At 53.2% G+C, this 20,412-nt stretch overlaps 7 protein-coding genes across 7 annotated transcripts; 4 read left to right on the top strand and 3 right to left on the bottom strand.

The window, feature by feature from the left end:
- Nucleotides 1–285: 285 nt before the first annotated feature.
- On the top strand, nt 286–3,311 carry NEUTE1DRAFT_87654 (phosphoenolpyruvate carboxykinase [ATP]; the record flags this gene model as incomplete). The annotated part of the gene is made up of 6 exons (XM_009856038.1): nt 286–394; nt 594–645; nt 712–787; nt 936–1,102; nt 1,176–1,209; nt 1,745–3,311. Coding segments are annotated over 6 exons (1,674 nt in total).
- A 275-nt stretch (nt 3,312–3,586) lies between these two features.
- NEUTE1DRAFT_103829 (uncharacterized protein) lies at nt 3,587–3,970 on the bottom strand (the record flags this gene model as incomplete). The annotated part of the gene is made up of 1 exon (XM_009856039.1): nt 3,587–3,970. One exon carries the CDS (start codon nt 3,968–3,970, stop codon nt 3,587–3,589), a length of 384 nt encoding a protein of 127 aa, XP_009854341.1.
- A 983-nt stretch (nt 3,971–4,953) lies between these two features.
- On the bottom strand, nt 4,954–8,173 carry NEUTE1DRAFT_131919 (uncharacterized protein; the record flags this gene model as incomplete). Its single annotated transcript, XM_009856040.1, has 4 exons — nt 4,954–5,046; nt 5,167–5,365; nt 5,661–6,000; nt 6,096–8,173. 4 exons carry the CDS (start codon nt 8,071–8,073, stop codon nt 4,954–4,956), a joined length of 2,610 nt encoding a protein of 869 aa, XP_009854342.1.
- A 1,172-nt stretch (nt 8,174–9,345) lies between these two features.
- On the bottom strand, nt 9,346–10,494 carry NEUTE1DRAFT_68973 (uncharacterized protein; the record flags this gene model as incomplete). Its single annotated transcript, XM_009856041.1, has 2 exons — nt 9,346–9,921; nt 10,098–10,494. The coding sequence occupies 2 exons, from the start codon at nt 10,191–10,193 to the stop codon at nt 9,481–9,483; spliced, it is 537 nt and encodes a 178-aa protein (XP_009854343.1).
- Nucleotides 10,495–10,784: 290 nt separating this feature from the next.
- NEUTE1DRAFT_87659 (uncharacterized protein) lies at nt 10,785–12,569 on the top strand (the record flags this gene model as incomplete). Its single annotated transcript, XM_009856042.1, has 3 exons — nt 10,785–11,387; nt 11,454–12,288; nt 12,397–12,569. The coding sequence occupies 3 exons, from the start codon at nt 10,836–10,838 to the stop codon at nt 12,567–12,569; spliced, it is 1,560 nt and encodes a 519-aa protein (XP_009854344.1).
- Nucleotides 12,570–13,505: 936 nt separating this feature from the next.
- NEUTE1DRAFT_87662 (uncharacterized protein) lies at nt 13,506–18,363 on the top strand (the record flags this gene model as incomplete). Its single annotated transcript, XM_009856043.1, has 3 exons — nt 13,506–15,770; nt 15,821–16,947; nt 17,000–18,363. 3 exons carry the CDS (start codon nt 13,506–13,508, stop codon nt 18,132–18,134), a joined length of 4,527 nt encoding a protein of 1,508 aa, XP_009854345.1.
- A 910-nt stretch (nt 18,364–19,273) lies between these two features.
- NEUTE1DRAFT_118162 (uncharacterized protein) lies at nt 19,274–20,320 on the top strand (the record flags this gene model as incomplete). Its single annotated transcript, XM_009856044.1, has 1 exon — nt 19,274–20,320. One exon carries the CDS (start codon nt 19,516–19,518, stop codon nt 19,909–19,911), a length of 396 nt encoding a protein of 131 aa, XP_009854346.1.
- Nucleotides 20,321–20,412: the final 92 nt, after the last annotated feature.

Raw genomic sequence — 20,412 nt, forward strand, 5'->3', positions numbered from 1 at the left:
TACCCTTTGGTCTCCACATCTTTATATCCCATGTCTCCTTCACCTCGGGTTCTCCTGGGACATGTTCCATCTTCACCAATTGGATCCTCCTCCAGCTTACTTGTCGTTGTCGTCTCCGGCTGTGCTCCCGCATCCCCTGTCACCGTTCAACCACGAGCCCGTAACCGTTTCCACTCCCGAGTTGGCTTTCCAGTCGTCCGGCCTCTGCAAACCGCCGCGTCGAAAACAATAAGTACCATGGGCGACCCCGTCATCAGAACCGCTTCTCCCTACACTAATCCCAACATCAAATGCCCTCGACTACAACGTCTCTCGTCTGGTCCATCTTCTAGCTTCATCAACAACAACAACAACAACAACAGCAACAGCAACAACAACAATAAATCATCCAACAGCAAGTACCCCAACTGCCAGCCTTCAAGCCTCGACAATGCCCACGCATACACATCAACATACACATTGCATACAATGAATGCCCCTCATGACCAAGTGTCGTCATATCTTCGTCTCTATCAGCCCAAAGCACACGCAGTCCCGACTGCACAAGAGACTTTGACGAGTTCACCATGGCTAACCGCACTTGTCTCGTCTAGTGTTCAACCACGATCACGTCAACAAGACCAACCTCCACCCTGGTGGTGTCAAGTGAGCAAATCTCCATGGCAACACGACTCGTTGCCTGGCCAGAGGTGCTGACGATGACTTCAACAGGCCCCATGTCGAGCACACAGAACTAGAGGAGGAGCTCCATCAAAAAGCTCACATCGACTATGACAGAGTCGCTATTGTACGTCCCTCTCTCCTCATTGCCTTTTGAGACTGCAACATTCGATATCAACATGAAGGAGCTTGCATATGCACCGCCTGTTGGCTCCAAGTTGGACTCTTTGAAAATGGCCATGCTACTGGAAGGACGCATAACTAACCCTCCACAGATCGCCAACCCTTCAGTCGCCTCCCTCTACGAAGATGCCCTCGTCTATGAGACGGGCACTGCCATCACATCCAGCGGTGCTCTTACCGCTTACTCGGGCAAGAAGACTGGCCGTTCTCCCTCAGATAAGCGTATCGTCAAGGAGCCTTCATCAGAAAACGACATTTGGTACGTTTGAATCTGTCGTTTCTGTCTTTGACTTTCGACTTCACAGCAGACTTGCTAACGATTTCTCAAATAGGTGGGGACCTGTCAACAAGCCCATGAGCCCAGAGGTAAGAAACACTTGCACTTTTTTTGACACATCCGGCATGACCAGAAAAGGTGTTGGTTGGTTGGTTGGTTGGTTGGTTGGTTGCACTCCACCGTTTCTAATGCATCCATTGGCGGCGGCATTGGCATTGGATGGTTGCACAAGCACACGAGACCAATTTCGCACTCGAACAGGCGATTGTGTGGAAAGTGCACCGCAGGGCTGCCGACCTCACCATGGACTTTGCCAAGCAGAGCACGGCTTCACGTCATTGTTCTTGGCGACTTTGGAGCCGGTGTGCACCGGCGCCATGTGGGGTCCCTTTGACCCGCCCCTGCTCTCGCCTGGGCTGTCGTCATGACCCGCAGCGCTTGTCCCCGAATCAGGTCACAGCCTCGGATGCATGCCCCCCCATCAATGCACCCCGCTCCCGCTCGGGAAACCACTCGGCCTTCCCCGCACCAACCGAACCCCTTTTTCTCCACTCGGGCCAACGGCGATCCCAGATCACGTGGCCACCCTCATCGTCACCACTTGCTGACTCTCTTCAACTACAGGTCTGGAAGATCAACCGCGAGCGTGCTGTCGACTACCTCAACACCAGGAATCGCATCTACGTCGTCGACGGTTATGCCGGCTGGGATGAGAAGTACCGCATCCGCGTCCGTGTCGTCTGCGCCCGCGCCTACCATGCTCTCTTCATGCGCAACATGCTCATCCGCCCTCCCCGCGAGGAGCTCGAGCACTTCCACCCCGACTACACCATCTACAACGCCGGCTCTTTCCCCGCCAACCGTTACACTGAGGGCATGTCCTCCTCCACCTCCGTTGCCATCAACTTTGCCGAGAAGGAGATGGTCATCCTCGGTACCGAGTACGCCGGTGAGATGAAGAAGGGTATCTTCACCGTCATGTTCTACGAGGGCCCCGTCAAGCACAACATCCTCACCCTCCACTCCTCCGCCAACGAAGGCAAGGATGGCGACGTCACTCTCTTCTTCGGTCTTTCCGGAACGGGCAAGACCACCCTCTCGGCCGACCCCAACCGCCGCCTCATTGGTGACGACGAGCACTGCTGGTCTGATCGTGGTGTCTTCAATATCGAGGGTGGCTGCTACGCCAAGACCATTGGTCTCTCCGCCGAGAAGGAGCCCGATATCTTCAACGCCATCCGCTACGGTTCCGTCCTCGAGAACGTCGTCTTTAACCCCGAGACCCGCGAGGTCGACTACGACGACGCCACCCTCACCGAGAACACCCGCTGCGCCTACCCCATCGAGTACATCCCCAACGCCAAGATCCCCTGCCTGTCGCCCAACCACCCCAAGAACATCATCCTCCTCACCTGCGACGCCCGCGGCGTGCTCCCTCCCATCTCCAAGCTCGACTCGGCCCAGACCATGTTCCACTTCATCTCCGGCTACACCTCCAAGATGGCCGGTACCGAGGACGGCATTCTCGAGCCGCAGGCGACCTTCTCCTCGTGCTTCGCCCAGCCCTTCCTGGCCCTGCACCCCATGCGCTACGCCAAGATGCTCGCCGAGAAGATCGAGAACCACAACGCCAACGCTTGGCTCCTCAACACCGGTTGGGTCGGTGCCGGCTTCGCCCAGGGCGGCAAGCGCTGCCCGCTCAAGTACACCCGCGCCATCCTCGACGCCATCCACTCTGGCGAGCTCGCCAACGTCGAGTACGAGAACTACGAGGTCTTCAACCTCCAGGTTCCCAAGAGCTGCCCCGGTGTTCCCTCGGAGCTTCTCAACCCCAAGACCGCCTGGACCGCTGGTGCCAACTCGTTCGACACCGAGGTCAAGAAGCTTGGTGGTCTCTTCCTCGAGAACTTCAAGAAGTACGAGAGCGAGGCTACTGAGGATGTCATCAAGGCTGGCCCTGTCGTTTAAAGCGGTGCCTGGCGCGATGCTTTCCTTGCGATGAACAATTTCTCCATCAGCATTTTTCTATTGTGGCTTTTTGTATTTTGGGATCCCCCCCTGGACTTGGAATGATGGATGACTCTTGTGTGCTCATCGGTCTTTGTGAGAGACACAAACGACACGAGAACAACAACATAGAAAGTTCTTTGCATATGTCATTTGGCGCTCGTTTTCTTCTTTGGCTTTTTTTTTTGGACATTTCTCTTTTGGCAAAACGAAAGAAGGATACGGAAACGGGATTATCTGTTTGGATATTTACATGTAATCTTGGGTACAGTAAGAGTACACGCACGCAGATTTCGTGCGTGGTCTACACTAGGTCATGTTTTTGATGGCTTTTTATAGCTTGGCTGTGGTTGTTGAAATCGAGAGTGCCTCTTACTTTAAGAGGTTGTTTAAAAAGGCTTGACTTTGCCTGATTGTGCATTTCATCAACCAACTGTTTGAAAAGTGATCCTCCTAATCTCAAAGTCCGCCCAGGCCTATGGAGGGAGCTCCAGGCCCAAAAACCTTCCAAACGAGCTTATGAACATAGGAAGGATCTCTGTTATCCTCGTCCCAGCCGTAGCCCTCGAGCCTGTTGGTCACCGTCTCCCTCTTCAAAGTCGTGTACAGAATCCTCATGGCCTTGGCGCGCGCCAGCTTCCAGGCCTTGTGTGCCACGGGGTCGAGGTTCTTGTTCGGCTCCGGGACGGCGCTAGTAGGACCGAAGACGTATTCGGTCAGCTCTTCGGCGTCGAGTTCCACTCGAAGAAAGTGGTTCCAGTCGCGGATGTTGGCCGACCCTTTGAGCTCGATGAGGGCGCAAACCCGGTAGATGGGTGTGGGGGTCAAGATGGGAGTTGTCATGATGGGGTAAATTTGGTTTGTTGTTATGTATTATCTGTAATGGGGTGGTGGTACTATTGTTGTGGGTAATTGCCAAGTTAGTGATTATGATAATGATGATAATGAAAACGGAAATGATGATCACCTGACAATCATCGTGGTAGGGCAAAGGAGATCGATAGCCTCGACTTACATAGAGGTATATATTATATGAGTGCACGCCTGGAGTGACTGTCAAATGGATGTTGGTTGGGTTGTTGAGAAACAACTGGAAGCGGAAGACGGCCGAGCGGGATGATGGGGGTTTTTATAGACCAGCCAACTTTGATAGCACCTCCTTCCTCCCTTTTAGATCAGACGGTAGAGGTAGCTGCCTAGCTTGGGGTGATGGAGTGGTTAGGTATAATCATTTACTACTTTACTACCTTATCATACGTCCTATCTCGATGATAGGTTTAGTATAGCACGACGGGGTTCTTTTCTCTCTTGTCTCTATTTACCAGGATGTGTTTATATCTCCTACCTAGCCTACATCTGCATCAGTTTTGCGCTTTAAGTGATCATCAGCTAGAGGTAGTCTGTTGCTCGTCAAGTCACACTCACTGGTTCTAACACCTTATTACAGGTACACTTTGATCATCCGTCATCATCCATGAGAATGATGAATTCTGACCACCTAGGTAGACTTGAACAACTAACCCGCCTTAGTAACAAGGCAAAACCAACCAAGGCCTCGAGTATGTTCGAAAGCTACCTGTGAGGCGAAAGAAGGGCACCGTGCATCGTCGTGTGGCAACCAATCAGGCTTTGTTAGTTTTGGCTTGGACCTCCTCGGTGTCCAATTCATCCTGGGAGACACTCGACAGGGTATTCCGTGGCAGTCCTGAGAATTTTCGAGACTACCTATGTAGGTAGGTAGAAACGAATGTCCCGTCATAGACTCTTTGACAGCATTCAGCTAGCTAGCTGCCTTTTTCCCCATGGAGATCGTTCGCGGGCCATTATTACCGGCCCACGTCATAAAGACGTAGCCATCGATGTAGGGTGCCTGGCTCAGGGTTCTCGATGGAGCCGAAGCTGTCAGACAATGATCGTGGCTGTTATAAAGAACATGCTCTAGCAATTAACATGGAGGATCAAATAAGGAAACGTCATTTCCAGGGTTTTCGCCTGGAGAGTATGACCGCGGCCTGGATCAAGTCGCTGGTACTCATTACTTTTTGTCGCCTGTGGCCCACGACAAATCGTGCTTCACGATGCGCTTTTTGATCTTGCACGTCAATGTTCTTGAGCATCAAAATTCCCTTTTCCGTTTTACCCTCAGCTTCAAACTCGATAAGGGGCATGAGAGCTGAAACCAAAGACGAAGGAAATGACCACTGTGAGATATGTTCAGGCAATCGGCGTTGAAGCAGACTGTGGTTTGTCATAATTAAATGATCATGGTCACTACAGATAACGACGAGGTGTCAGCTATGAACTGGTTTCTTCTGTCTAGCTTCACATATCTTCCGAAATCTGATCCCCTTCATATAAGAACCATGCTATGCTACATATTTCCCATGTCTATGCAGTATGGCTCTTATGATGGGGCTTTCCCCTTTTCTAGACACTATTCTCCAAAAGCTCATCCTCGTTGACGAACTGGACAGGGTGTCCCATCTCCGCAAACAGCTTCAAGCACAGATCTCCCGATCCCCGTGTAACATACTCCTTGACGGCCTCCGCGGCCTGCTCCATGAGGTCCATGGTCCTCAGATGGCCGGGACACTCGCCGCACGTGGTCATGAAGATGTACCCAATCACAAACGGCATTTGGCTCTTGTCATTGAGGTAGCCGCTACCAAAGATCTGCGATAAACGCTGATGGTTCTTCTCCTTGACCAGCTTCATCACCTCCCAGCATGACTTGTGGAGTGTCAACCAAGGGAACGACATCTCCGTAACTTCCTCGTGGAGAGCCATGACTGCCGCCTGAATGAGTTCATCCGGTCGCAGGTACTCCTCGCGCTTCTTGCCTTTGGCCTCCAACGTACGTTTCTTCTCAATATCTGTTTCTTCTCAATATCCTTCTGGTCCTTTTCGTCGATCTGCCACATGAGCAAATTTCCTTTGCCCAGTTCGCCCTTAGCCTCGAACCCGCTACGGGAAACAATGTCGTGGATATTCTCGGGCGTCCAGGGGACCTCGGTGCGCTTCAGATACTTCTCCACAAAGATGGATGAAACTGGTAGGCCTTTCTTGAGACCACGCGGGACCCCAGCGGCCCCCATCTGGAGTACGAAGGTCTCAAGGTACTTCTTGCGAGTCTTCGGGGCGATTCCTCCAGGAAAGAAGCTAGAATCAGGGAGAAGGGCCTGGGCCATTTCCAAGTCTGGCCAGAAGTGAGGATCAACCAGCTTCTCATTCTGGAGCGCAGAGTAGAGATGGGTTGTATACTGGATGGATCCCCAAGCGGTTGCAGCGTCGAAGCCAATGGAGTACATATCCCCTCGGTAACTGAGCAGGTTAAGGCCGGCAAGGACTGGGGAGTAGTCCAGGATTCGATTCGGCCTCATAGACGACGCAATCGGTATCTTGTTTCGGCGATAGTAGCTAACCTTGCACTGGTAGACGGGGTCCGCCACAATCTCCTGCCCTTGCTTGATCACCAACCGCAGCATGTCATCCATGCGTTCGGGCCAGTTCTTGATCCGCAACTTGCTCTTCTTGTGATAGTCGAGGTGATCCTTGAGGGTTTGACTGAGGTGCTTTATCTCGTTTTGCATGAACTTGGATCCTTGCGAAACATCGACTCGTAGCAGGTGATGAATGTCAAGGAAGGTCTGGGCGGCAAAGACCAGTGATAATGGAATCTTGCTTGTCTTGTCCATCTCTCGAACTCCGCGCATGAATTCGTCCTCGACGGGATAGCTGGGAATCATGCGGGTAACAACCGTTAGCTCGCTCAGAAACTCCATGAGGAGGATCTGATCTTCCTTGAACTTTGCGTGTCCAGGCAGGTTATCCCGGTTTTTGGTGGGATCATAGTGGCCCAAGACGCCTTCCCTGATAATGGGCAAATGGTCTGGCGAGAGAACGTCGAGGAAAGAAAGCAGACAGCGATGAGCGTTGATGAAGCACTCATCAGCAAGATCATACATGTTGTAGTTGAAGTTATCCGACGCATCGTCAGAGAAGACGCTGTTGATGTTGTAGCCCTTGCGAAGACAGCAAGCGAGGAAGAACTTGTGTTGCACACCCCAGGTAGCCCCCTCAAAGTTCTTGAAGCTAGGTTCGGCCTCGTCAATGATACCGCGGGCCAAAGCGAGAGCGGTGTCGGTAGCAACAGCTGCCGCTGCAATATCGAAGAGGCCCTTCTGGTAGTTCTCCCATATCCAGCGGATGGTAGCCCGGATGCGGGCAAGGTCGTTCATCATGATGGTATAAGTGAACAAAACATCTTCGAGCTCAGCGAGTGTCTCAGCTTCATAGATGGTCTTGTCTTCTGTCGGCTGGGTGGGTCTCTCAACATCAGGAGCATCCAGGAAGGCCTGCGAGGGCTCTTCGACGGCCAGGCCAGCAAATCTGTTGCTGATTTCATCCGACTTAGCAGCCTTGACCTTCGTCGAAGTGGAGGCTTTGCTAGACATGCGAGGGAGGAGGGCTTCTCGGACCTTCTTCAGGACCTCAACAAAGTGGCGATGCTTCAAATCGCCTTTGGTGTCCGGTCCAACACCATGCTCAGCCAAACGCTCACCGAAGCCGGAGCGATTGGAGATGACACGATTGATGGTGACCACAAAGTTATCGGGAACGGTAATGGCCGGGTCCGCGGTGTCGGCAATGTGCTTTGCCAACTTGGGATAATCCGATATGGCAACAATGTACTTGGAGACACCGTGAATGGCCTTCTTCGTGGCTTGAACGGCTGCGCTGGCCGCTTTGCGCGCCTTGCCCTTCTTCCGGCCGCTACTGGAGGACTTTGTGGAGAGTGACGAAGTGTCCGAGGTGTCCCACGAACCCGACTTGAGTTGGTCGGCAGGGAAGCCGCATTTCTTTGCGGTCGAGGCAAGCCATGCTGCCACTGCGTCGGTGTCCTTCTTGTACCCAAGGTACTCGCTTTTCAGCGGGAGGGGTAGCATTTTGCTCGTCTACTCGTGGTGTTGGTCGTGGACGACCAGAAAAAGACGAGGAGGAGGAGATGCGAGATGATGGGGAGAAGGTGGAAGGGCCGCTAGCACGACAGCCCCGTCTCTTGCTTTGTTGGAGGTTTTTGTCCCGTTTGCTCCTGCCCGCTCCGTCAGGTGAAGTGTCTTATGGGCTCAGCTGATTCCACTTGACGGTCCGTTTGCCGGGCCGTTGCAGGCCATTAGAAATGGGTAGAACCTGAGTGTATTTTGGGAAGAGGAAGGAGCGATCCGTCCGATGTAGGATCACATTCCACAGGGACCAGAGGCATATCAAGGATGACCCCACATCAGTCACGGCATGGGAAATACCCGACTTCGAGCATCGTGAAATGCTTGACGTCTTCCAGCGTCGTCGCGTATCTGGCACTAACTGAACACGGCTTGGTGTGCATCCGACCTTCAATGCTTCACACAGTCATCATATCTTCACAACAAGGTGTAGTACCTTGCGAAAATATATTATCTTGTGCTTTCCTGGGCCAAGAGTCGAATGATGCCTAAAAAGGTGTTACTAAAAAACACACAATGGATGACTAGCGCAAAGCTCGAGGTTGGCAAGTCAGGCTTTGATCGGAACGCAGCAGACACTCGAAGAGCCGGAAATACATGAGGGATCAGTGTTCGAGTCGAAAAGCTCCTGTCCTCGTCATGTTAGTGAACTGACTTGGAGTGCTAAAATTCCAGGTATTCATGAGGGTCAGGTCGACGACCTAGGTTCGCTCTGGCTGCGTCCGCCCCTTTTAACTGCAACATTGTTGATACCCCTTGATTTTGTAACCTCAAAACGGATGTATCTGGGTAATCCCGCTTGTTGCGATGCGGCTCAGACCATATTCGGCAGTACAGTCATTGAACGTCAACTGGGGGCCATGAGGACCTTGGCTACTAACTTCATGCTGTATTATGGCACTTCGACTCCTGCTCTAGCGCAAGGAACTTAATGCGTGAGTCAACTGGAAGGACAGTTGGAGATTAGAGCCTTCCGCTCAATGAAAAATACCGCCGATGGGTTGATTGCGCCGTGTCGAATGCTGCTCGGATGTGGGTGGCTGGCAACAGGAAGCCATAAGATATAGATGAAAGAAGTGAGAGGGCGAGACTTGCCTTTCGGGATCGAACAAGACGTTGAGCGTCCGATACCTGCGACCCTATCATCAGTCCCATCCCCTCCCCGTTCCCCTGCCCTTCAACCACAGATCGATCACCGCGTGAAAAGAGCGGTCCCAAAGAAGAACCAAACAAAAATATTCATTGTCCATCATGCCTCCATTCGGGTATCATCTAACCATTCCACATGACTTTTATCTGCAAAAAAGCACCATCTCTTTCGTCTTCTTTTATCCTTCTTCTTTGCCCGCTTCATTTCTTACTCATCATCAACCTCAAAAACTCATCCTCATCCACTCCCCCCTTCCCACTCGCATCAAACTCTTCAATCATGGCCGTGATATCAGCATCCGGTATGTTATTCCCCACCTGCTTGCTCACCCTCCTCAGATCGTCCTGCGTGATCATGCCTTTGCCATCTATATCGAACAGCCTGAACGCGCGACGGAGCTCCTCCTTGGGGTCGCGCTGCCGGATCAGCGTTCCCGCGATCGCCTGCGCCGTCGGTAGGTTGAAGAGCCGGTAGACGGGCGGACACTCCTGGTCAAGCGGCCAGTTGGCGGGCTTTTGGCCGTGGCGAATCAACAAGTCGAAAGTCTGCGCCTTGGGCAGCTCGAAGCCGAGGGCGCGCAGGACGAAGCGAAATTCTTCGTAGGAGAGGAGGCCGTCTTTGTTGGAGTCGAAGAGGTCGAACTGAACGAGTTGGCAAAGGGGTGTTAGCTGGTTGGTATTTGGGGGGTGGTGGTGCGGGTCGGGCGTAGAAGGGAAAGCGGTTGCGCAGCAACATGACATGTATGTGAATGGCAAAAATAGCAGGGGTGATAGTAAACAAAGGAAAGGAGGGAGAAGACAGAAAGGTTGGCACGTACAGCTTCGCCAACTCGCGTTTTCTGCTCGTCGGACAGTTTGTTAAAGTCTTCCCTCCCGGGGATGGTGTATTGTATCGTGCGCTGTGAAGATGCCATGGCGAGTTTGTCTTGAGTGGTTGTGAACTCGAGTGTTCGGTCTGGATGGTCGCGGATGGTGGTGTGTGATCAATTGCCAGTCACAAGAGCGACGGACTGTTTTGCTGGGCGCAAGACGGAATGTGAAAGACGCACGCGTAGCGAGGAATTGGATTGTGCGACTGAAAATCGGCAAAATACGGTCGCGAGAATTCTGTGACTATTGGCGACAGCAACCGCAATGGATCGGAGATGTGAAGCTAGGAGAAAGACCTTGTCGTCGTCGATGCATGTTGTTGTTGTCTCTGGCTTGTGTCGTCGGTGTGGATGGATAGCCCCCGGTCAGTGGATGGGGGGGCTGTCCAGGCGCTGTCACGGTGGGTGATCTTTGGTGAACGCGTTCGAGCTGCCAGCTTCAGTCCTCTTCGGCTTCATTGATTTGGTTCGCCCGGCTCGCCAAGTGGCCCATGCTCCTTTCCTTGGTTCCTCGGTCTGAGCCGCTCCCGGCTGGCATCGAGATCAACAACGGCCCCACTGAAAAGTGCAACAACCGATGGCTGCACTTCTGCTGCAGGCGCAAAGCTCCCCCAACTTCCAATTGACAGTTCGACTCAACCAAACTCGATTTGCGACGGGACGTCCCGAGCCATCCTAATCACGAATATGCAGTCCCTCGGAAAAAGAAAGAGAAGCGAGGAGGATGACGTCGAAAAGGTTTTTGCCAAATACTGGGGCGAGCTGCACCACGCCCTCAAGACCGCCAAAGGCTTTGAGAGACAGCGCCAGTCCAAGCGACTCCACGACCGAAGCACACCACAGGACAAGAAGGCCAGGATAGAAAATGAAATTGTTGTTCTCAAGTCCCTCGACCTCTACCAGGCCGCCCATGCCCACCTCTGCTTCTCCCTCCTTCGCATCAAGCGCATTGCCGAATGCCCCAACCTTCCCGAGGCCGTGAAGCGCGGCGTCTCCAAGCCTGTGCTCACCGAAGAAGAACGAACTGCGCTGCACAACGTTACGAGCGCCCTCTGCGCTCGCCAAGAGGTCCGCACCGTCACAGACAAGGCGATTACGGGGATATGCAAGGCGATGGGCATCGAGCCTCCTGAGAAGAAGGGCAAGAAGGGCAAGAACCAGCACAAGGAGAGGGACGAGTCAAAGACCAACGAGGCCAGAACAAATGGAGACAACAAGACGGCCAAGGATAAGAAGGAGGTGGAGGAAAAGAAGGACAACAAGCTAGACAGGAAGTCCAAGGAGAAGGAGAAGAAGGACGACAAGGAAAAGGAAAAGACAAAGACCAAGGAGAAGCTCGCAAATAAGGAAGCCGTAACAGAAGAAAACTTGGACGACGACGACGACGAAAAACCAGTCAATGAGGAAGAGGAAGAGAAAATTCTCTCCAAATACGACGACTTGCTCGGTGGCTCGTCTTCCGATTCGGACGCAGATGACGAGGAAGATGACGAGAGATTTGCTTCCAAGGCTGCGGTCAAGAAGCGTCCTATCGCAAAGGAGCTTGATCCGATGGAGATTACAGATGATGAAGATGGAGGCTACGGCAATGACGGAGACCTAGACCCCATGGAAATTACCGACGACGAAGCCGACGACGGCGATTCGGAACAAAATGGCGACGGTTCCGACGACGAATTTGAAGGGTTCAGCGACTTGGAGGACGAAGGATCCGCCACCAATCCCCAAGAAGAACGACCCGAAGAAGAAGACGATGACGAGGAGGACTCGGACAACAGCGGCATCGACGCCGCCCCCTCAAAAAAGAAGAGCAAGTCCTCCTCCTCATCAACCGCCAAGACGGAAAAACTCCAAAACTTCACCATGGACTCCACCTTCCTGCCCACCCTCATGGGCGGCTACATCTCGGGCTCCGAGTCGGCCTCGGACGTCGACGTCGCCCCTCCCCGCAAGAACCGCCGCGGCCAGCGCGCCCGCCAGGCCATCTGGGAAAAGAAGTACAAGGAGGAGGCCAAGCATCTGAAGAAGCAGCAGAAGGCCAGAGACGACGGTTGGGATTTGAAGAGGGGTGCGGTGGAATCTTCGGATGGCAAGCCGTGGAAGAAGGGCAGTCTTCTTGACCTTAAAAATAAGGGCAAGGGTGGTGATGAAGAGGGTGGTGAAGAAAAGGGTGGTGATGCTCGGGCAGGAGGTGCAGGTGCTGCTGCGGCGAGAGGTGGTGATAGGGGTCGTGGCGGCGGAGGCAGAGGTGGTAGGGGCGGTGCTGGAGCTGCTGCTGCTGCTGCTGCTCCTCCGGCCAAGGCGCCCAAGAAGCGTGATGATAGCGGGCCGCTGCATCCTTCATGGGAGGCGAAGAAGAAGGCGAAGGAGAAGGAGATGCTGTCGGCACCGTTCCAGGGCAAGAAGATCACCTTCGACTAAGGACCTGCTATATGTTATTGGTGCAGTTGACGCGATATACCCTGCCAAGCTTTTGTTGGACCTCGCTCCATATCGATAGCATCACCCGTCGTTCCGTGATTATCCAGAGACTATTTCGATGATGAGTTACGTACTTGGTAAACATCACAAACAGAAACATAAGAGCGGCACGCTTGAATCATTGAACATGCTGATGTTCGAATATGTAGATACCGCAATTAACGTGAAACACTCTCGCCCAAAAACATGGTTTCACACCGTATAGAATTCGCTGTTGTGACGGTAGTTCTCCAAAAGCTTCAAGCAAGTTCACATCGATCAGCAGGATGTGTTAGCTACTGTTAGGATTATGGTGATTGGGGCTTGGTTTTCATTAACAGCTGGCCGACAAAGCGTTCGGGCGCCGCGGGGCCACCCCCATTCCATCCAGGTCCCCACCCATGCCTGCCCTGTCGACCACCGCTTCGTCGCCTGGCATCTGAACAGCACTCAGCACTGAAGCTCCTGGACGTCCTTGTGCTTGGCTCCGTTCCACTTACAGACATCCGCTTTTGAAGGTTGACAACGGCATCGACAGCTTGATGTTGCCGACCACCGATTGACCTCACAGCTCGTCCTTTTGTTGCTTGAGAGTTGCTCTACTCTACCTATCCACCTCTTGTTTTTTTTTTTACTTATACCTATAATAATACAACCCTGGATCTCGGTCCCGAACCCGACTTATTCGATTGTGGCACCGGGCGGAAGAGCAATTCCCGGTTCACGATCGAAACAGGCAACTGCTACAAGTGCTATTTCCCCTAAAAGATGTCACGACGCCTTCGACTTTGCGATACGTAGCGCCATTCCCGACCGACCCTACTACCTTAGCGACCGCGTCCCATCATTTGACAAGCCGCGTTCCTCCCGACTACACTCCCGTTTACTATCTGCACAATGAGCGGCCAAATGACCAGGGCCGAACGATTCGAGGACGAGAAGCGGAGAATCATCGAGAGTTGCTTCAACAAGAGAGATGAGGACGGCTCCAGTAGGCACGCCACAAGACGAAGCAATAACAAGAACAAGGCGACAGAAGGCATTGACAATGATGAACTAGCTATCGAAACCTACATCACCCATATCCGCATCACCGAGTTCTCGACACACCCGACCTCGCCCCCGCCGCCCCAGGCACGAACCCCTAATACCGAAAAGCCTCGCATCATCATCGTCGCCGTGCGCAAGTCCGGCCGCGTGCGCCTACACAAGTCCAAGGAGAACCCCAATGGCACCTTTTCCATCGGCAAGACATGGTTCCTCGACGACCTCTCCGACATCGAGTCCTTCACCAGCCCGACCGCCAGCACCAACTTCCGTGAGTGGGCCGGCGATGTGGGCTTCATCGTCACCCTGGGGAAGCCATACTACTGGCAGGCCCAGACCGACAAGGAGAAGAAGTTCTTCATTGCCAGTCTGATCAAGATCTTCGGCAAGTATACTGGCGGCCGCGTGCCGAGACTGATAGGCTTCGACCAGCGCGAACTCGACCAAGTGTTGGGTGGTGCCCAGGCGCCGAGGCGACCAGCAGATAGGGGCCCGCCTTCGAGATCCGGCACCCAGATCGACCAGCAAGGGGCTACCCCTCCTCTTTCGAGGTCGGCCACATTCGATAAACCACCCTCGCGATCGGGGCCCTTGGACAACCCTCCCTCGAGATCTGCTACCTTTGATCTTCCTCCTTCGCGATCCGGCATCTTGGACCCTGCTCTTAGTAGCGGCAATGTCTCCGCAACATCTGGATATGGCTCCTTCCCACCTCCAGTCGCCGGACCACCGCCCTCCGCGCCTCCTCCTGGACCTCCTCCTAGCCGCCCGGTTCCCGAAAGAATGCCTTCCCGCACTAACTTGGCTCCCAACAGCAAAGACAGGGGACCGTCGCCATCCAGGAGCATTGAGTCAAGCAATGTGAGGTCGCAGGAGCAACTACCGCTGCGGAGGATGAACTCCAACCAGAGTCAGGATTCAAGGGCACCTTCGTTGGCGACAAGAACCGAGGATAGCTCTAGTCTCCGTCCAGGATCTAGAGCTGGTACTGGAGACTCTAAAGTTACCACTCCTGAACCCGCCACGGCCCCGACACCTTCTGTACCGGCTGAGGCTCCGGCGAGGAAGCGACCACCCATGGATCCTCTACGCCCATTGCAGCTTGACAGCGGTCTGGTTCCAGCACCGTTGATGAGTCCTGCTCTACGTAGTCCTGGTTTACGTGGACGGGGAGACCCGGTCCTGCCTCCTCCGCGAAGTGTGGATCGTATGATCCCTCGCAAGAACTCCATACTCACCCAAAACGAGCCGCAGCGGGCGCCATCCCCTGCCCCACCTGTGGCCGACCAAGTGGTTACACCCATCGAACCCAGGAAAATTGAGCTCCCCGTGAGCGTGGCTCCTAGTCCCACCGTGAGCACGCCTAGCGCTTCGATCAAGTCACCCATCTCTGAGGCCATGACCGACTCCCCACGAACGGACGAGGAGAGTCGACCGGGTCTCGGACCCATGATCAAATCCAAAAAGTCCAGGGGACAGATTGCGGGCGCTATCTGGAAGGCGGCAACGGCAGCGTCTGCCTTTAAGCCGAGGCCTGGCGGTGCAGCTGATCGTCTACGAAACTTGACCAAAAATCCCGAAGGGCCAGACGGCATCACTAGTGTTGTCCCGGCACCTCCCAAGCCAACTCCCCCGCAAAAGCAGGATCAAGCGGCCCCTGTTGGTCAGGCAAAGCCAGCTGATGGGAAGGCTGGAGTTCCCGAGGTGAAGGTGACAGATTCCAAGGGCAAGGCGGAGGATGCGCCCAAGGACAAGAAGAAGGACGAAGCGCTTGAGCCTGAGGAACCGCGGCGGGCGATTGTTGCTGGCAACGATATCAAGTACCTTACCTCACTCGGCATCGACCCCTCTATCCTCGATACCAAAACGACCGAGTTTGCCAAATGGCTGGACTACTTTGGCTGGGTGCCCGGTAAGCAGATGCGGTCTCGCAACTTTGACGAGATGAGGATCGATGTCGACCGCGAGCTCAGCAAGGCCCAGGCGGGCGGCTGGTTGGCGCGCTTCCAGGAGGAGGATGAGAGGGTGGATGCTATCAAGAAGGGCATCGACGTGGCGCTTGCCGAGTGTGACGAGCTTGATAACTTGCTTACACTGTACAGTGTCGAGCTATCTGTAAGTTACTACGCTCATATCACCGTGGTTTGGTTGCTAACATGTCGCAGACACTCTCGGACGATATTGCCTATATCGAAGCCCAAGGCCAAGGTCTCCAGGTCCAGGCTGCAAACCAGAAGCTACTCAAGAAGGAATTGGAGTCTTTGTTGGCTACATGCGCCATCAGCGAGTCGGATCTCGCCGCTCTGAAGGTTGCGCCACTTGAGACTGCAACCGGCGTGGAGGAGATTGAATCAGCCCTTGTCGCATTATTCAAGGCCATGACGAAGATTGATCCCGCAATGGGTGCTATCGAAGGACGCAGGAGCGAGGATGGAAGCGGTGGCCAAGCCATGGGCCTCAACAGCGACTATGGAAACATGCGCATCGTTCAGGAGAAGAGGGAGATGTACATGGCAGAGAGCACCATGTTCATGCGCAGACTGACCGAGTTCATGGCACGACGATTCGAGGATGCATTCCGGGCCACCAAGATGGCGTTGGATAACGCGCTCTCGAAGAAGGTCGACCCTCGTAACCATGAAGCTGGCAGGGATATCCTCTGGATGTACAGTCCGCTTATTCTTTACGCCAAGGAAGTCGATGTTGCCAACTGGGACCGCATTATGCAGATATACCAAGACATCAGCCATCCGATTTACAGGGCCGAGTTCAAGGATGCGATGGATTCATGGAAGAAGAACGCGAGGAAGATGACGGGCGAAGAGACGGCCGAACTGCTATTCACTTCAGGACAAGATAAGAAGGACGAAGGCCTTGCCAACACGGCAAGAAAGCTTACCGTCAAGCGAAGTCAGACACTGGCGAGAACCCTCCGCTCACAGGTCGGTGAAGGAAAAGCCGGCACTGCTGTGGACAAGACTCTGGATAGCAGGGCTCTCCCTTACGAAGCGTTTGCTGGCGTTCTGGACGATCTTCTTCCCCTGGTGGAGATGGAGCAAAACTTTGTCATTGACTTTTTCCATGCCTCGACTCTGGAGCAGGTCGATTTCCCCGATCTCGTGGTTGCGTCCAGGCCTCAGGACCGTCGCGGAAACGATCTCAAACGCCATCGCATGATGGAACCGGATCGTGATCTGGCCCGCAGGATCACCCGTGCCATGGAGGTCATCTTTATGTTCTTTGATAAGAACTTGCAGAACCTGATGGACTGGGTGTTGATGATGGATCCTTTGTAAGTCTGCTTACGTCTTTTATGTGATGTTTCTTGCTGACTGTTTCATTAGACAAGGAGTTGGTGTTTTGGCCACGCTGGAGCGCAAGATGGCCGATATCAGCCAATCCAACCAAGACTACCTCAACACCGTTCTACAAAAGCTTCATGGTAACCTCGAAGGCAAGTTCAAAAAGTTTGTCGACGAGCAGGTGCGCGCCATCGAGGAGACCAAGGTCAAGATCAAGAAGCGCAAGGGCGTCATCCACTTCATGCGCATCTTCCCCCAGTTCTCTGCGGCCGTCGAGAACATGCTCTCCTCTAGCGCTGCTGCCGTCGGCAACACCATGGAATCGCCCGTCTCTGCCAGCAACCTTACCGTCCGCCGCATGATCGACCGCGAGTACGACCGCATCATCAAGACCATGTTCGATTCGCTCAAGGTCATTGCGCGCGAGAACCCAGCCGTGGCTCTCCCGGTCACCGGCGGCGGTGGCGGCGGCAACTCCAGCTTCCCGTCCTTCCCCGGAAGCAGCGCTGCCTCCATGATCAGCAGCGTCAACATTAGCAGCTTGCGCGGCTCCTCGGGCGCCGACACGGAAGAGGACAAGGAAGCCCTCAACTTCCACATCCTGCTCATTGAAAACATGAACCACTTCATCGAGGAGGTCGACAACCCCAAGGGCCTCGAGGTGCTCGACGACTGGCGCGAGGCTGCCCAGCAGGAGCTCGCAGAGCACTTGAACCTCTACACCAACACTGTCATGCGTAGACCGTTGGGTAAGCTGCTCGAGTACCTCGAGAATGTCGAGGCTCAGCTGGCGGCCGGCAAGAACCCCGGCGCTGTGGCCGCGCAGACGAATACCTCCAAGTCCGCGTTCAACAAAGTCTTGAGCGGGTATGATGGGAAGGAAGTCCGCAAGGGTATTGAAACGCTGAGGAAGAGAGTGGAGAAGCACTTTGGCGGCGATGATGACGCCCCCGGTGGCGACGGCGCGAGCGCGATTACTACTGGTAGCAACGGATCTAGGGTGGTGGGTGGGGGTAACAGAGGTCTGGTGATGAGGGTGTTGAAGGAGTGCGAGAGGTTCTACGGCGAGGTGGACATAAGGGTGGCAAAGATTACGACCGAGGTATATGGCGGTGAGGTGTTGTGGGAGTGGCCGAGAGCGGAGGTGAAGAGTGCGTTCAGTCAAGCGGGAAGGTGAGTGGGTGAGTTAGTTGAGATGGTCAGAAGGAGAGAGGAAATGTTGTTGTAGTTACCCGATGAATAATCTCGGGGTTTTGGAATGCATATTATATATATTATTATTATTTGGCGTGTTGCCCGGCTTTGGTGTCTTTAGAGGGTACTCGGGGGGCAATAAAGGAGACCATGAGGTGGATTCAAACCATTTTAGTTTGACTTTGTAGACAATGATTGATATGGAGTCGCAGCAAAGGAAGAAATAGAGATAATGTAGGTAACTTGTAATCGTGGTTGTCGAAGAAGTAGCAAGACGGATATGGTTTGAGTAGGTAAGGTCACGAGTTCCTGTTCGGTGAGCTTACCTATTACTACCTCTACAGTATTGTTTGCCGCGCCGCTTCTTTCGTCAACCTCTCCTTACGGCTTGGTATTAGAAGATCGTTTCCCAGTCTTCTCCAGCACCTTTTGTCAACACCCAATTCATCTTAGACTACCGTGCTGTTCGCATACCATAGAGAAGATGAAGAGCTCGTCGGCGGTTTCACTTCAATTCTTTCCCTGCTGAGTAGGTCGCCTCGCTACCCCTGCGAATATCCAGTACCCCCCCTCTGGCCCGACAGGAAGCTTTTGCTGTTCAGCCCCATGAGATCTAGCGAAGCGTCTGTCCAAGGAGTGGGGCTGCTCACGATGTTACAATAGGCATGGACGTTTCAAAGATGCCTTGTCCTATGATATTTCACTGGTCAGAAAAAAAAAGCGTTGAACAGCAGTCCAGCCCAATCCAATGACAAACCGAATGCACCAAACAGCAACTTTTTGGTCATCCTATCAAACAGATATCAGTCGCTCGTGATTTCCCATTGCTTCGTTGCGTTACATTGGGATCTTACACCTACAACTCAGCTGTTTTAGGCACCTATTCCCAAATAGGCAGCTAGATCTAACGGTAACACAGCAGAGCGGCAGGGCAAGGTAGTGTAGCAGGGTTCGAGATTCTTTCATCGTCGGTGACAGACTCCAGAGGGATTGGTTGTGGGCTCATGATGATGACGCCTGGAAAGGGAAGGAAGAAAAAAGAGAGGAGGGGGAAGGTGTATATAACGATTCCATGAGCCCACCCCTCATTCAGTACACAAAGCACTTTGTTTTTTTGTTTCTCTTAACTACCTCGAAGCACCAGAATACCCAGTCCAGTCAGTCATTGATAAATACAATCACCAAAAACGCCTCAACGTCTCTACTTCCCCCTCCCATCCCTCCTCTTGGCCTGACTTCAATACAACAACCGACAACCAACTACAAGAAAGATCTTGGACATACCTACACACCTTACCATACCACCAAAACAAAACTTCACCAAAAGAAAAAAAAACCCCTTCTTGAGAGAAGAAATAAACACAATGCGCTCCCACCTCCTTCCTCTCCTCCTCGCCGCAACAGCAGCACCCACAACCACCCTCGCCTCTGGCAACCTCCCAAACAACAACATGAACATGAACATGTACCCCCGCCAACCTCAAGACGTATTTACGATCCAGACCAACACTGACGCCAACAATGGCTTGGTGCCCATCACCACCACTACGACTACTGAATCAACTTGGCACACGGTGCCTAGTACTACTACTACTGCTGCCGTTGTGGACACAGCTACGGTGACGGCTACGACGACATCGACAACGTCGACAAGTACTGCTGGGGCTGCGAGGGTTACGGGGGTTACGGGGGTTACGGGGGTAGTGGGAGCGATGGGAGCGGTGGGGGTTTTGGTTGTTGGATTGGTGGGAGGTTTGTAAATGAATGTGGGGGAAAGAAAGGGAAGAGAGGGAGGGTGGGGTTGGTGAAGATGGAAAGAGAAAAATAGGAAGGATGTTGTTTTTTATGATGCCTTTGAGAGATGGTTTTGGGGGTTTGGCTTCACTAATGCGACTGATCGATCGAAACAGTATGATTGAAATAATAATATAAAAAGTACATGACTTGTATACACAGCTGGAAGCATTCTGCTTCTTTTGGATGATATTCACAATACTTGGCGTGTGAATCTACATACCGTAGGTGTACTAGCCGTCCTCATGCACATACGACATCATATACAGGTTCTCAAACCAGAGACCCAAGCCATCACAAAGGCACCCATTCATCATAACCCTTCGCTAACCCTTTGTCAACCCTTTCCCAACCTGTTTCCAACATGTACAATATCCCAACATAACCTGTTTCCATTGGGTTCGTAACCGGTTGATGACCTGTTCGTAACCAGTTCCAACTCCATTCATTAAGGGTACAAATTACCT

The sequence above is a fragment of the Neurospora tetrasperma genome (genome assembly GCF_000213175.1).
Source record: "Neurospora tetrasperma FGSC 2508 unplaced genomic scaffold NEUTE1scaffold_6, whole genome shotgun sequence".
NCBI classification, from domain to species: domain Eukaryota; kingdom Fungi; phylum Ascomycota; class Sordariomycetes; order Sordariales; family Sordariaceae; genus Neurospora; species Neurospora tetrasperma.